This window comes from Aythya ferina, assembly GCF_964211825.1.
Source record: "Aythya ferina genome assembly, chromosome: 3".
NCBI classification, from domain to species: Eukaryota; Metazoa; Chordata; class Aves; order Anseriformes; family Anatidae; genus Aythya; species Aythya ferina.
The window spans coordinates 95147814-95161136 of NC_140298.1; the positions used below are offsets into that span (position 1 = coordinate 95147814).

Here is a 13323-nt window from a genome sequence, read left to right on the forward strand (position 1 = left end):
CTTATTGTAAGCGTCATCTCTCCTCTCCTGCTGCCTTTCAGGGTGGTAGAAGTACCTTGGTCAGTAAGTTATATATCCAACTATTCTGCTGACTTGGAGCGGACTTGAACTGTATGGGGGCAGAATTAGATGTGATGGTGAGAACTGACTGGAAAATAGGGGTGCAAGTGCCAATACTTGATTTTGTGTGTAAAGGGGGGGGTGTAAGGATTCATAGGTGACAGGTGGGAGCAGGTATGAAGTAAGCAGGGCCTGTAGGGGTGTAAACTTAATATTTAGGGTTCTCCATTCTGTGAAAAATATTATATATTAGGGAACTTCCTTGCCCTGTGAGGGGATTGCTGGCAGGTCCCGTCGCAAAACAATGGCAGACTGCCCCATGCAGTGCCTCACTTGGATGTGTCTGCAGTCTTGGAAGCTTGACTACCCTACGTTCTCCTACAAATGGACCTTGAGCTTGTTTGGAGGTTCTAGCAGGGGAGCGCAGCTACCGTATACCCTTGACCGATGAACGGTACGCCTCTATCGGGGAAGGTCGTCCTCTTCGACCGAGCGCGCAGCTTCGGGAGGGACGCACATGGAGCGGTGAGGGAGGAAGGGGACACCCGCCTAGCCAGCCAGATCAGCCGAATCAACCCTGGCGATCAATGGGGTGACAGATGTCGCAGCCAGATCGCCCTCACATCCAGAACTACAGGAGGGCCCACAGCCTATATAAGGCTCCATATAGCCATTCTTTTCAGGTTACGGTGAGGAAATTTGAGGGTGAAAATTCGATGATACAGACAGCAGAAACATTCTCTCGTCATTACTCCTGCCTAAACACGTCTTTTCCAGGATGTCTATAAGCGCTTTAACGTTTTCCCTCAATCCTCGTTCCTCCCACAGGCCTTTTCGGTTTATGCAAATCACCGCCGCCCTATTGGCTGCTGTCCCTCTCGGCACCGCCTGGCGGGCGGGCTGGGCTCGGCTCAGTTCAGCTCAGTTCAGCTCCCCTCAGGCAGGTGGCGGCCGCCATTTTGTGTCCTCGCGTTGCGGTGAGCAGGGGGCGAGGGGCAGGAGCGCGTTGCTGCCGCGCTGCGGTTCCCCCAGTCCTGGTTTTTGGGAGCTCCTCTGTGGAGACAGGCGCTGGGCTCGGTGTGGGGAGCTGGGGGTCTCCTCTCCTCACAGGTAACCAGCGATAGGACCAGAGGGAATGGCCTCAGGTTGCGCCAGGGGAGGTTCAGGTTGGAAATGAGGAGACATTTCTGCTCAGAAAGAGCAGTCAGACACTGGGACGGGTTGCCCAGGGAGGTGGTGGAGGCACCGTCCCTGGGGGTGTTCAAGGCAAGGCTGGATGTGGTGCTTGGGGACATGGTTCAGTGGGTGATGGTGGTGGTAGGGGAATGGTTGGACCAGATGATCTTGGAGGTCTTCTCCAACCTTAATGATTCTTTGCTTCAGTGAGGTTGGCCTGCTTCAAGCATGGCTCAGAAGGGCACTCTGAACAAAATGCTCTAATACTTCTCTTTTTTTAAAAAAAAATACCTCAGCATATAATAATCACCTTGGCTGCCTTCTTTTAGTGCATCTAACTGTCTTGGAAGCCATTTCCATTTGTGGAAAACCATCCTTTTTGCCTTCTTTGCCCATTTCGGTGCAGTCTGCCTGCACCTCATGTTGCTTGTTTTCATCAGCCTCTTCTCCTGATGCTCAGATAGGTGCTGGGCTCATCCCGCTGCTGCTCCGTGTGACATGGTGACACAGGCTCTGCTGCACAGCTCCATGCCAAGCGGAGGCCCCTCAGCAGGCATGAAGGGCCAAGCAACCTTGCTCGTTTGAATTCCTGTCAGCAGCAGCCTTTATTTTGTGATTTTGTATCCTTTTTTTTTTTTTTCCCTCACCTTCTTGCTTGGTGCTGCATCTGTGCTCAAGATCTGTTAGAGGTTGCTTTTTTTTTTCCACCCCTCTGCTTCTGAAGGAGTGCTTGCAACGTTGAGAACCGGTGGTCAGTGTTCGCATGCCAAAAGGCTGCTTTCCAGGACTGATTCAACTGCTGCTTAAGGTGACAAGGCATCTCCCTGCAGAGGAAAAACCCCTCAGCTGCAGCAAGGAGTTACTATTTCAGATCTGTGTATATGCGGTGCCAGTATGATGAAATTCAATGCTTCCTTGGCTTATGGCTGTGCAGTGGAATCCAGTTCCTTCTGCAACCAAAATGCATCTATCCTAGAAGTAACAAGTAATTGCGTCCTTTATGGAGACATGGAAGTACTAAAGTTCTGCTTGCAAAGCATGGTGTATCTGATAAACTGAAAACTGTAAAGTTACACTTATCAATAAGGTTTATTAATAGAAAGAAATGAGACCAGTAGAAAAATAAATAGTACAGCAGTCTGAATCTAAGTATTTCAGTCTGGGTTATTACAGAAGAATCTGGTCTTTATAAATCTGTTTAATTTTGTTACTACTTGTATAGAATCGCATACCCTGGATCACCACAGCTAGAAAGACAAGTGAGAGGTTTTGAAACTGTGTTTTCATGCTTCATGTGTAGAATGAATGTTTAGATACTTACAGTGTCCTTCAATATAAGGACTTAAAAACCCTGTCTGCTCACTTTTGTCCCCTCTGGTTGAAACATGGCTTTTAGTGGCAATGGATTGAGTAGCTCTAGTGCTAAAACTTTCACTTTTTAAGAGTTTTAGTGATTTCTTCAGTGGTGACTTTATTTTTCTCTCTGGTTATCTCCTGATTAACAACTTGATGCTTACTTTTTCTGAGTTTGGGGGGGGGGAGGTGAAGACAGCTATGAAATAACTGTGACTTGACTGTGCTGCAATGAAACCAAATCAGTTTAATAATTTCAATAAAGTTTCCAGTCTGAAGTTAACTTAAATTGTTGTCCTGTGAGTGACCTGTGAACCATTATTCAATAGCCATCAGTATTTTGAATCATTATTGATGTATTTCTTATAAATATTTTAGGTAACAGGAAACCTGAAGTCATGGCTGGAAAACCCAAACTTTACTACTTTGATGGAAGAGGCAAAATGGAGTCCATTCGCTGGTTGTTAGCTGCAGCCGGGGTTGAGGTTTGTTTCACCATTTTAACCTTAAGCTGTGTATTTTAAGCTCGTCAGAACACCGGTCGTTAACCAAATGAGAAAAACTATCCCAAGAAGCAATAGTAAATAAGTATTGGTTATTCAGCATGATTAAATGCTATTACTTGAGGTGCACAAATGTATGGCTTCAAGTTACGTGTCTTCTGAGACACTGCAAGCCAGGCTCCTGCTTAATGCAAGAACGCTTAATTAAGCCTTCTGTTGCTCACCCAGTGCTACTGAGCTGAACAATAGATGTGTTCCTGGCATAACGAGTATAATCCGTGCCAAGTAAAACAGCAACAAATTTGCAGCAAATTTGCAACAGATTTGCATTCCAGTCTGTCTGTTTTCAGCTGGATGCTCGTACAGGGATTTTTATTTTTTCATTCAGCTGGCTGCATCCTTCAAAATGAGCTGCAGCATGAAACGTATTTTGTCCTGCTTGCTTCATGTGGATAGATTTAACAGCTTATCTTAGCCTATGTGATCCCACTTACTCTAGTTGAACATTCGTGCTGTATTTGTGTGCCTAACTTTCTGGGTTTTCCCTGCTGTAGCAAATCTTAATTATTAACACACATCACGCGTGTTCATAGAGAGGCTGACTGAGGAAGAACCCTTGGGAGTTCATGTCGAGGCTTCTCGTGCTTGGTAAGCTCAATCACTTTCCAGTCTTTATGGATTACATTGACTATAATGGCACCTTAGACATGTATGGCACACGTACATGTAAATGTCCAGCTTTGGTGCCTTAATCTTGAACTGAAATCCTCTGTAATTACGAGCCATCCTCAACCATACCGAATATAATTACATCACTCTGATCACAGGCAATGCTGTGTCTTTTGGTTTCTTATCTAGTGAATAATTCATCTTTAGGTGTCCTAAATATGCTTCTGCACTGATCTTCCTGCTTGGCATAATACTTTAACATTATTTTGTAAAAGCTTTGTTGTAACTTTCTAATAATTTGTTCCCTTGTAGCTCCTAAATCAAAATAACACACAGCTGAGCTTTTTTTCCACATGTCAGGAAGCATTTTAAGGACAGCCTAGTCCATGTTGTTGACTGTCTCAAGTTAAATTGCCTGTTCAATACCAAATAAACCATCCTCACTCCAGGTCTTAATGCCAATTTTTCTACTAGGGCTGCCTTTGGCAGCATTTGTCAGGTATGATAGACCAAGAGGTTTTGCCAGTGCTTCTGCCCCTTGCATTTTCTCCCTTAGAGTTATGTCTGGAATGTAGGGACCAAGATTTGTATTCTCTTCCTTGATAAGCACTATCCAGATCTGAAGTTTGTCTGTCCTAGAAATGTGAGAAGATGTTTGTTTCCTGTTCTTCCTTATTCACTTGTTTGTTTTTTTTTCAGTTTGAAGAGGAGTTTTTGGAAACACGAGAACAGTATGAGAAGCTCCTGCAAAGTGAGTGCATGTAAAACCTCAAAAGAAGTGTGAGCAGGCTTTACATAGTCTCAGAGAAGATGTTTAAAGACTCTGGGACTGACTTGCCACACGGCAGAGATTTTTTTCAGACTGATTTTTTTTTTAAATTACTTTTCTTCCCCATATGTGGATATCTGTCCACACTGAGAACTGAATGTCTTTCCAACTTGTGGAATTTCACAGTGATTTGCAAAAGCTTATACTAAAACTTCATTAAGTATCCTGATATAGCTTAAGATAGTGGTAATGAGGGTGAAATTTTGGGATTTAAAATTTGCTTCAACTGTGTTTTTAAGTAATGTATTGCTTTCCCTTTCTTCAGGTGGATCCCTGCTGTTCCAGCAAGTTCCCCTGGTGGAGATCGATGGGATGAAGATGGTGCAGACCAGAGCCATCCTCAACTACATAGCAGCAAAGTACAACCTCTACGGAAAGGACCTGAAGGAGAGAGCCCTGTACTGTGACTGTTTTTCTTGGATGTGTTACAGTAACTTAGATATGTGTAGAATTAATGGGGTAGTTGCGCACACAGTCGCCGATGCGCTTCAGTGATTTACAACTTGCAGTGAGACTGACAAGCTGCAGTTCAGTGCAACCCAACTGATTTGTTTTGAGTAGATTATCTTTACATAAAAAAAAAAAGCTTGGTGTGTGGGTAAGTTGTGCTCTAGTAAAACATTAGTACAGCTTGCCACAGGAATTCATGAACTGGCTGGGGTGTAAATATTGAACTACTTATGTAAACTGAAAACGTTTTGGAAAGCAGTGGTTATTTTTTTTAGCTTTTCTGTTTGCAAAATAAGACCTGGAAGTGATGTTATCTGTAGTTGGATGGTGTTCCTCAGCATTGTAAGAAGTTTACTTTTTAGGTCTTCAGGAATTGGAGAAAGTGCAGCTAAAAGCTACCAAAAGATTTCTGGTTTCATGTGAAACTAAATTTAGGTCTTAAATTAAATTAAATTTAAATTAAATAAGGTCTTAAATTAAATTAAATTTAGGTCTCACCGCTGTGTCGGTGAAGGAAAAAGATGTGTTTGGGATATCTCAGTGGCCTTTAAATGCCCATTTCCTACTGTTTCCCAGATAAAGGAAAATTAAAGGTTAACTAGTAAGGAATCCAACTTCAATGGGTAAAATACCACAGAACTGTGAGTAGTTAAGTGAATTGGCTGGAGCTGGTTCAGGAAAGTAACAAGAAAAATAACCTGGAGCATGAGTCGTAGTTTACCAGCTTCTTTCTGGTGTTAATGAGCCATCACCTACAGCTTCAGTTCCTTGAATACCTCTTCCTGCAGACAGAATCCTCTTCCATCAAGTTATATATTTAGTCTGGGACCTATTCTTTCTGTTCATCAGAAGATAGAATTCAGATGTATTTGTTGATTTGTTCTTGAGGGCAGTGCTTTGAGCAGGGTTTACTGCGATTAGCCCAGGCTGAAGTACTTCAGGTAACTGGTCTCCTGTAGTGTAGAAATGCAGTTTTGGAAAACCAGAGGGGTGAAGCTGGTACATGTTAAACCTTGCAGGAATATCTGATAGTGTCTCATTGTATTTAATAGTGCAAATAACATAACTTACTGGCTTGGCTCTGGCCAGTGGAGGGCCTCTTTGGAGCTGGCTCTGATCTGACATGTGGCAGCTGCTGGGCTGTGCTCACAGAGGCCACCCCTGCAGCCCCCTGCTACCAAAACCTTGCCATGTAAACCCAACGTGCATCTACTTTTTAACCAGAAAAATAGTTTATATGATGGGGGAGGAGGGGGGGGTTCAACTTTTACAATTACAGTGCAGATCAGTCGTTATGGAGGTGCCTTTTTATTTACATGTGTGCTTTTTTGTTTGTTTGTTTTAAGGATTGATATGTATGTTGGGGGAACTGAGGACCTTATGGGCTTTATTTTGATGTTCCCATTCTTATCGGCTGAGGATAAAGAGAAACAACGTGGCTTTATAGTTCAGAAGGCCACCAGCAGGTACTTCCCAGTATATGAAAAGGTATGTCGTAGGATCCCTTCCTTCTGCTGTTCTGGAAGGGCACCAGCAGGAACACTGGGTGTTTTACAAGAAGCAGGGGAAATAGGAAGGTTTTAGCCCAGTACTGTAAACTGGACATCGTCCTGTCACCAGGCTGGACAGATGAGAGGGAGGTCAGAGCAGTGTAAGAGAACTGGGGGTGGGCTAAATGTAGAAATTTCTGGATGAGATCTTGTGGTTTGAGCAACATCACCACTGATGCTGAAAGATCCAAGTACCCCTTTGATCCAGTGAATGTGTAAATGGTGGTTATATACAGTTGAAATTGCAGCTTCCTGCTTTTAGGAGAACAAACTATGTAACCTACATTGCAAAGGAGATGCAATTTTAAAATAGCTAATTGTCAACTTCGTTTAACATCTCAACTATATATTTATGTTGTTTATTTATTTAACCACAGTAGTAAGAAGTTATTACCACAGTTTGTAAACCAGTTTTGGAGATGCGTCAGTGTTTTAAGTTTCCCCAGGCGGATGTAGGAGGCACAGAAGTCTTCTAATCTGAACGTCCTGCTACGTAAGCCATACTGGGATCTTGTTTTTTTTCTGGCTGATCTCAGTTTTCCCACTGAAGCTGTAACCAAATGCAGAAAAAAATCAAGATTTATTAGGCTGGAAAGGGGAGAAAACCAAGGAGGGATCTAACCCTGTAGTCCAGTACATGGGGTTACCCAGGGCTATAGGATGGAAAAAAAGGATGGGTAAGAGAAACAGTGGGATTCTAGATTACTGCCGAGAGGACTGCTTGTGGATAAATGGTTGGTGATTGTAGGCCCTGAGCTCACATCTCCTGCACTAACAGTATCCCTAGGGGCTGGGGAGAAAAAGGTGAAAAGGAGGCTGTAAGTACTGCCAGAGGAGGCTGTAAGTACAGCCAGAGGAGGTGTGCCTGAGTATTTTGTAAACATCAACCACAGCTGCTTATCCACATCTGAACACTTTCATTCATGGTGCTTCCAGGTTCTGAAAGACCATGGGCAGGACTTCCTTGTTGGCAACAGTTTTAGCTGGGCGGATGTTCATCTTCTTGAAGCCATTTTAATGGTAGAAGAGAAGAAGTCGGACGTTCTCTCGAGCTTTCCTCAGTTGCAGGTAACTTACATTAACAGTACTCTCATATGGATGGAAATATAATAAAAGATATTTCTGTTATGTGTGGACAATTACATAAGACAGGAATGTTTGTCACTCCTCTTATATTGTAGTCTTGCTCTGCTTGCTTTAGGAAGAAACTCCTAATAGGATTCATCCACAGAATGTATAATTTTCTAGAGTAATTCTTATACAGACATGAAGAAAACCACCTTCTGTTTCTGTTGTTTTGTTTTTTTTTTGGTATCCTCTCAACAGCTCTGTGATGCCTGAAATGGAAAGTATTTTCTAGACCAGAAACTGTGATTTGAATAAAGCTTACATCTGAAATCACAGATAACTGTTTCCACTTCAACCTATATCAGTACAAGATGGAGGGCTGTCTTACTATTTAAAATAATGAGTTTGGAGCGAGGGAGGGTAAACTATCTGTGGCTAAAACCATATTTCTTGTCTTGCCTTCTCATGCTGCTTTTTAAAGGATGTTAATGACTTCCATTAGGAAGACTGAGATGAATACAGGCACATCTCTCACCAGTATTTCCTTTGCTGATGAAACAGTTCTGGACATTTATCATTTGTAGTTTCTCCAGCAGTGGCAGACAGTATTTGCTTAATGCTTTCTGTAAATATTGCCCTCTTCAGTTAAATCCTCTGCTTCCACAAATGAGTTTAACAGTTTTTATTTTCTTGTGTTAACTTTTTTTTTTTTTTTTTAACTACCATGTACTTACTGTTTACCTTTTAGGCATTTAAAAGAAGGATAAGCAGCGTCCCCACAATCAAGAAGTTTCTAGAGCCTGGAAGCCAGAGAAAACCTGTTCCTGATGATAAATATGTGGAGACTGTGAGGAAAGTTCTCCGCATGTATTATGATATAAAAGCGAATTAGTGTGCCTGTCTAAAGCAACATCTATGCTTGGTGGAAGAAAACTGTGAGAGCATACAATTAAACTGCACAGGGAAGGTGAAGATACATTTAAAAAGAGTTTCAGTGAACAATATCGTGTGTTCTCTCATACAAAGTACAGTATGCAATTTTTTTAAAATTGCACTTCACTAATAACCTGTGTTCTTTCCTTCATTCTTCTTGAGATTTTTCTGGTAATTTTAAGCAATTGAAATGGCAGCAGGCTTGCTGTCTTCCTGGAAGCTCACTGGAAGAGGGGAAAGCAAAAGAGAAGGAAATGTGAGTTGCTGACTGACAGCTCCAGCATGTTATACTGGCTCCAAGGATTTTGCTGAAATCCAGATCAGATTTTTATATGATTGGTCCAGATTCAGGTCTTTGCTGTTTTTACCTTCACTTTAGTAAAATGAAAGAAGTGGTTTTGAAAGAAAGTAGGAGGGAGGTGTTTCTCTTGCCAGTTCTATTGAACATTAGTGATTTGTCTGTAATACCAGCATTGTGCCTTCATAGCTAAGTTGCATTTCTATTACTGAATTAAGAAATAAAATGACTACCAGCTGTCATGTGTATAACTGGTATATCTAGAGGGCCTGTTCTAATCAAATAAACTTGTTATTCATATGCATTCCTGTTGTGTTGTCTTATGAGTGAAAGTTGAGGTTGGTAGACTTTATCATATATGCAGAATGTATCCTCAAGAACTTCTTTACTGAAAGGGTTGTTAGGCATTGGAACAGGCTGCCCAGGGAAGTGGTGGAGTCACCATCCCTGGAAGTCTTCAAAAGATGTTTAGATGTAGAGCTTAGGGATATGGTTTAGTGGGGACTGCTAGCGTTAGGTCAGAGGTTGGACTCGATGATCTTGAGGTCTCTTCCAACCTAGAAATTCTGTGATTCTGTGATTCAAAGACTTGATTTGAAGGGGGTCCTTGTTAACCTGTGTAGCCCATGAAAAAACATTTCATTTGCATTTTTAAACCAAAGAAGGAAGATGAAAAGGGATGGTAGTAAACCATCACACAGAGCTGGTGTAATTCCTGTCCAAGCTTTAATGACTCCCATACTCAAAATGTTATTTCTTTTCCTCTCTCTATTAGTTTCTTCAGTGTGTTGTTTCAGCAGATGAGCTTACAAAGGAATGGCAAATGTCTTTAATCAAATAAATAAATGGCACGTGCGCTTTGAAAAGCTGCTCATAGCAGCTTGGGGCTTCTCCATCCCTAACGTCATTGTTTAAGTCCTGGCTATATACTGAGAAACAGGATCTTTCTTGACCTTGTAATGCAGTGAATGCTCTTAAGTAATGTCTGATGAATGAATTGCCCAGTTGAGAGCATGTCAATCTCCCAGTTTCAAAGCGACTGAAGTTCTCAGCACTGTGAATGGTTTCCTCTCATTACAAGAATACAGGATTTATCTGTCACCTGCTTTCCTAATGTCAATTGCAATTACAGTTTAATCTCAGATTGGTTTAATAAGGAAATTTGGAAAACCCTATAGTTGTCAATCTCCATCCCTTTGCTGAACTTTTTCTCCACAACCTGCGGCAAGGTGTGGCATGATGTTGAATGAATGTTCCACACGTGGGGATGCAGAAGAAATGTGTGTCTGTCTGTTTGTGTTTGTCAGCTCAAAACCTGGTAGGCTGTAGCCGTGTCTGTCAGCAAAGAGTATGGCACAGTAACAGTGAGGTTGAACAGAAGGAAATTCAGTACTGCAAACTTGGCATCCGTGCTGTGTGGGTTTGGGGGTGGGGTTGCTTCAGCCTAGCTTGAGTGGTTGTGGTGACTGAGTGCTGTTTAGACTGCACTCTGAAAGCACAATTGTCAGTTAAATTTCACCCAGCAGAGATCCATTTTGTGCAGTCCAAGATCACAATGCAGTGAGAGCCAAAGTACAGTCAAGAAATGCACTTTAAAAGCGTTCTCCTGTTCTAGGTCTCTAATGTGGATACACCCTGATCTGGCCCAGCTTGTGGGTTATTTCCTGGTATTTTAGTAAGTTTCAGTTTATTCTGTGAGAGAGGGTTGATGAAAATTTGTATTCTTTTTGTGTTTATATACGAACTAGTGTGTATCCCTTCATGTAACACAACCTCCACTTACACTGTCATTAAAGGGCTGCATGGTGTGACACAGGCACTACTGGGGACTTGTGTCCTTCTGGAACAGCTGACACAGGACATCCGAGGTATCACTAGGTGCTTGTGCAGAAAATCAAATCAAACCAGACTGATAAACACTTCGAAGCAGCAGAAGAAAAGCAGCCCCCTGGCCAGTGATTGTATGCTTTAGAATGAGCTGAATCATATCTTACTTGCTATTTTTTTGTCAAGAAAATTAGTAGTGCTGGGCAAGGGTCTGCTTTTGCTCCTCATCACTGGAAGGAATAGGTAATAATTCTAAGGATGGTGTGTTTCTTATCTGGGTATTTCCACACAGGTTTGTCAGTTTAGTCTTTAGCCTCCACAGAGTGACAGGTCTATAGATTATTATTGTGATCTTCCAAATTTAGGGCAAACTAGGGAGATCAGTTAGATCTAAGTCTTTCGTAAACCTAGTGAGAAGTAGAGAGGTCTTAAAGGCTATCCATCTGCAGGAGTTTCCTAATAGCCAAAGAAGTATAAAATCCCTCTGTACTGAGTATCCTTGAGTCCTTGTACAGGGCTCTAGCAGTGATACTTTGGTCTTTAGCAGACTTTGATAATGCTTTCAAGACACATCAGAGTACTTCAGTTCTGTTACCAGCCTTCAGGACAGTACTAGCAAGCAAAGGAAACATACAGATGCTTGTTATCATCTCCCCTGTTTCCCAGTGCTGCTGGCCCAATACCTCTTGCACAATGCACGGTGATCCTAAGAATAATTTCACTCTGAACTGTCCCAAAGCACTTAAGTGCTTGACAGTTCTGATGCATTTTGCAAGGACTTAGGTTTGCTTTCAACCCTTGCTCTGGCAAGACTTATATATACAAAGCAGCTTGCAGCATCATTCTGATAGCCAGGCAGAAGCTGTGCTTAGTGGAAGTAAGCACGGTGGTCCTACACAACCTGTTTGGGTTAAAAACATTGGCCATCAGTGGAATTACAAGTCCATTCCCAATGAAAGCAGTAGGAAAATTCTCACTGAAGGAAGGAGCAAAGGAAGAGGAGGAAAGGCCATGTGGGTTACTGGGACCTGCTGGTTGCCTCGGCGTGAACACTTGTGTGCATTGGCCACTGCTTTGAGGTTCAGGAGGGGGTAGGTTCATATTTTGGGGGTCCTAGGTAGGATATGAGCATCAGCTGCATGTTCCTGCTTGGGCATGGGCACAGAGGAGCCCTCAGAGGACCGCTGGGGCTCACGCTCACCTTGGCAATGAGTTGTAGGAAAGCTGAGACAGGAACATGCTGTTTGGCTTTATTTCTCTCATTTTCTGATGCACAGCCCCAGCAGGGGCATCTGGCACGAATTAAGTCAATCCCCTGTAGAAATACAATTCAAAAAGCTTGTCTTTGTGGAAGATGCCAAAGACAGCTGGCAGGCTACTGCTGCTGCAAGGTGGGAAGCCGGAGAGTAGTGTTTAGTGGGTGCCACCAGGCATCTTTTAAATAAGGAGTTGAGCAACCTGTTTGTTTATTATTAAAATGGTAACTCAAGAATTGTAAAGTCCAAGGTGTCTGCATATTCATGGAAACACAGAAAACATTTTTGTGTGATTAGTAGCAGTTGAAACAGAATCTCTTAACCTTTGCAAAGCATTCATAAACACATCCTGAGTGTGACGTGGGTTTTTTGAGGATATCACTTCCCTAAAGAGGGAAGAGGACAACAGCATAGGATACTGCTCAGCCACAATATCTCTCCCATGCTAATCAGTGTTTTATTGTTTACACCGTGCTTAAGATCCTGCTCCTAGCGAAGGGTCTTCTATATCTTGTTTGCTCTGGGGGAAAATTTCTGCCCTAGGCAACTACTGGTTGTCGTACTAGCTGAATTTCAACAACACAAAAGGCATTGAATTAGCCTGATGTTACTTTTCCTCTGTCCCTAGATGGAGCCCTGCTCTTTCAGCAAGTGTCCATGGTGGAGATGTAGGATGAAGATGGTGCGGCCCTGAACCATTCCCAGCAGCACAGCAGGAAAAGTACAACCTCTGTGGGAAAGACCTAAATGAGACAAAGCCTGGGACAGTAACTCTAGAAACAAAAGCACCAGGTGCTTGATTTTGAACGATGACTACTTTTGTAGTCAGTAGAAAGAAATAGTTATCTCCAGATGACAAGTTATCTGAACTGTAAGGCATGGTTAACCTCTTCCAGGATATGACTGGAAGCATCTGCAAGCCCCCTAGGAGTACAGAGCAGAAATCAGACATATATGTACACACCTCCAGCAGCCCCTCCAGGTTTTGACCAAGTCATTGCAAAACTTTCTTCTTCTTTGTCTGTTTAAAATTTCTCATGCTGCAACTTCTGTTGCAGTCCTCTCCCATCCTTTCAGCATGCTTCTCTGAGAAGAGTCTGTTCCTGCCCTCTCTGTAACTAAACGTTAGATAGTTCAACACAGTTATACCCTTGGAACTTTGCAATTTGACATTTTATGTAAAATTTTATTTATGTCGTTTTATGGAACTGAAAGAAAAATTAACAAAGTTTGCAGAAGATAAAGAAGAAAAGTGACAAGAGGGAAGAAATGTGAGATTTGGTGACCTGAATCAGTAGTACATACACTGAGAATAAATAAAAAATGCTGTAGCTTCCAATTCTTTCTGTTG

The 13323-nt window shown here is 42.4% G+C and overlaps 1 protein-coding gene across 1 annotated transcript in view; it reads left to right on the forward strand.

The window, feature by feature from the left end:
• The first annotated feature begins 943 nt into the window (after window positions 1–943).
• The window catches only part of LOC311433254 (uncharacterized protein), a 31340-nt gene continuing 18960 nt past the window's right edge, over window positions 944–13323 (forward strand). The window contains exons 1-7 of the mRNA XM_084512177.1: window positions 944–1037; window positions 2968–3074; window positions 4461–4512; window positions 4856–4988; window positions 6387–6528; window positions 7527–7658; window positions 8407–8549. Of these exons, the coding sequence (XP_084368303.1) occupies window positions 2988–3074; window positions 4461–4512; window positions 4856–4988; window positions 6387–6528; window positions 7527–7658; window positions 8407–8549 (689 nt within the window). The 5' untranslated portion in view covers window positions 944–1037; window positions 2968–2987. The remainder of the gene's footprint in view (window positions 1038–2967; window positions 3075–4460; window positions 4513–4855; window positions 4989–6386; window positions 6529–7526; window positions 7659–8406; window positions 8550–13323) is intronic.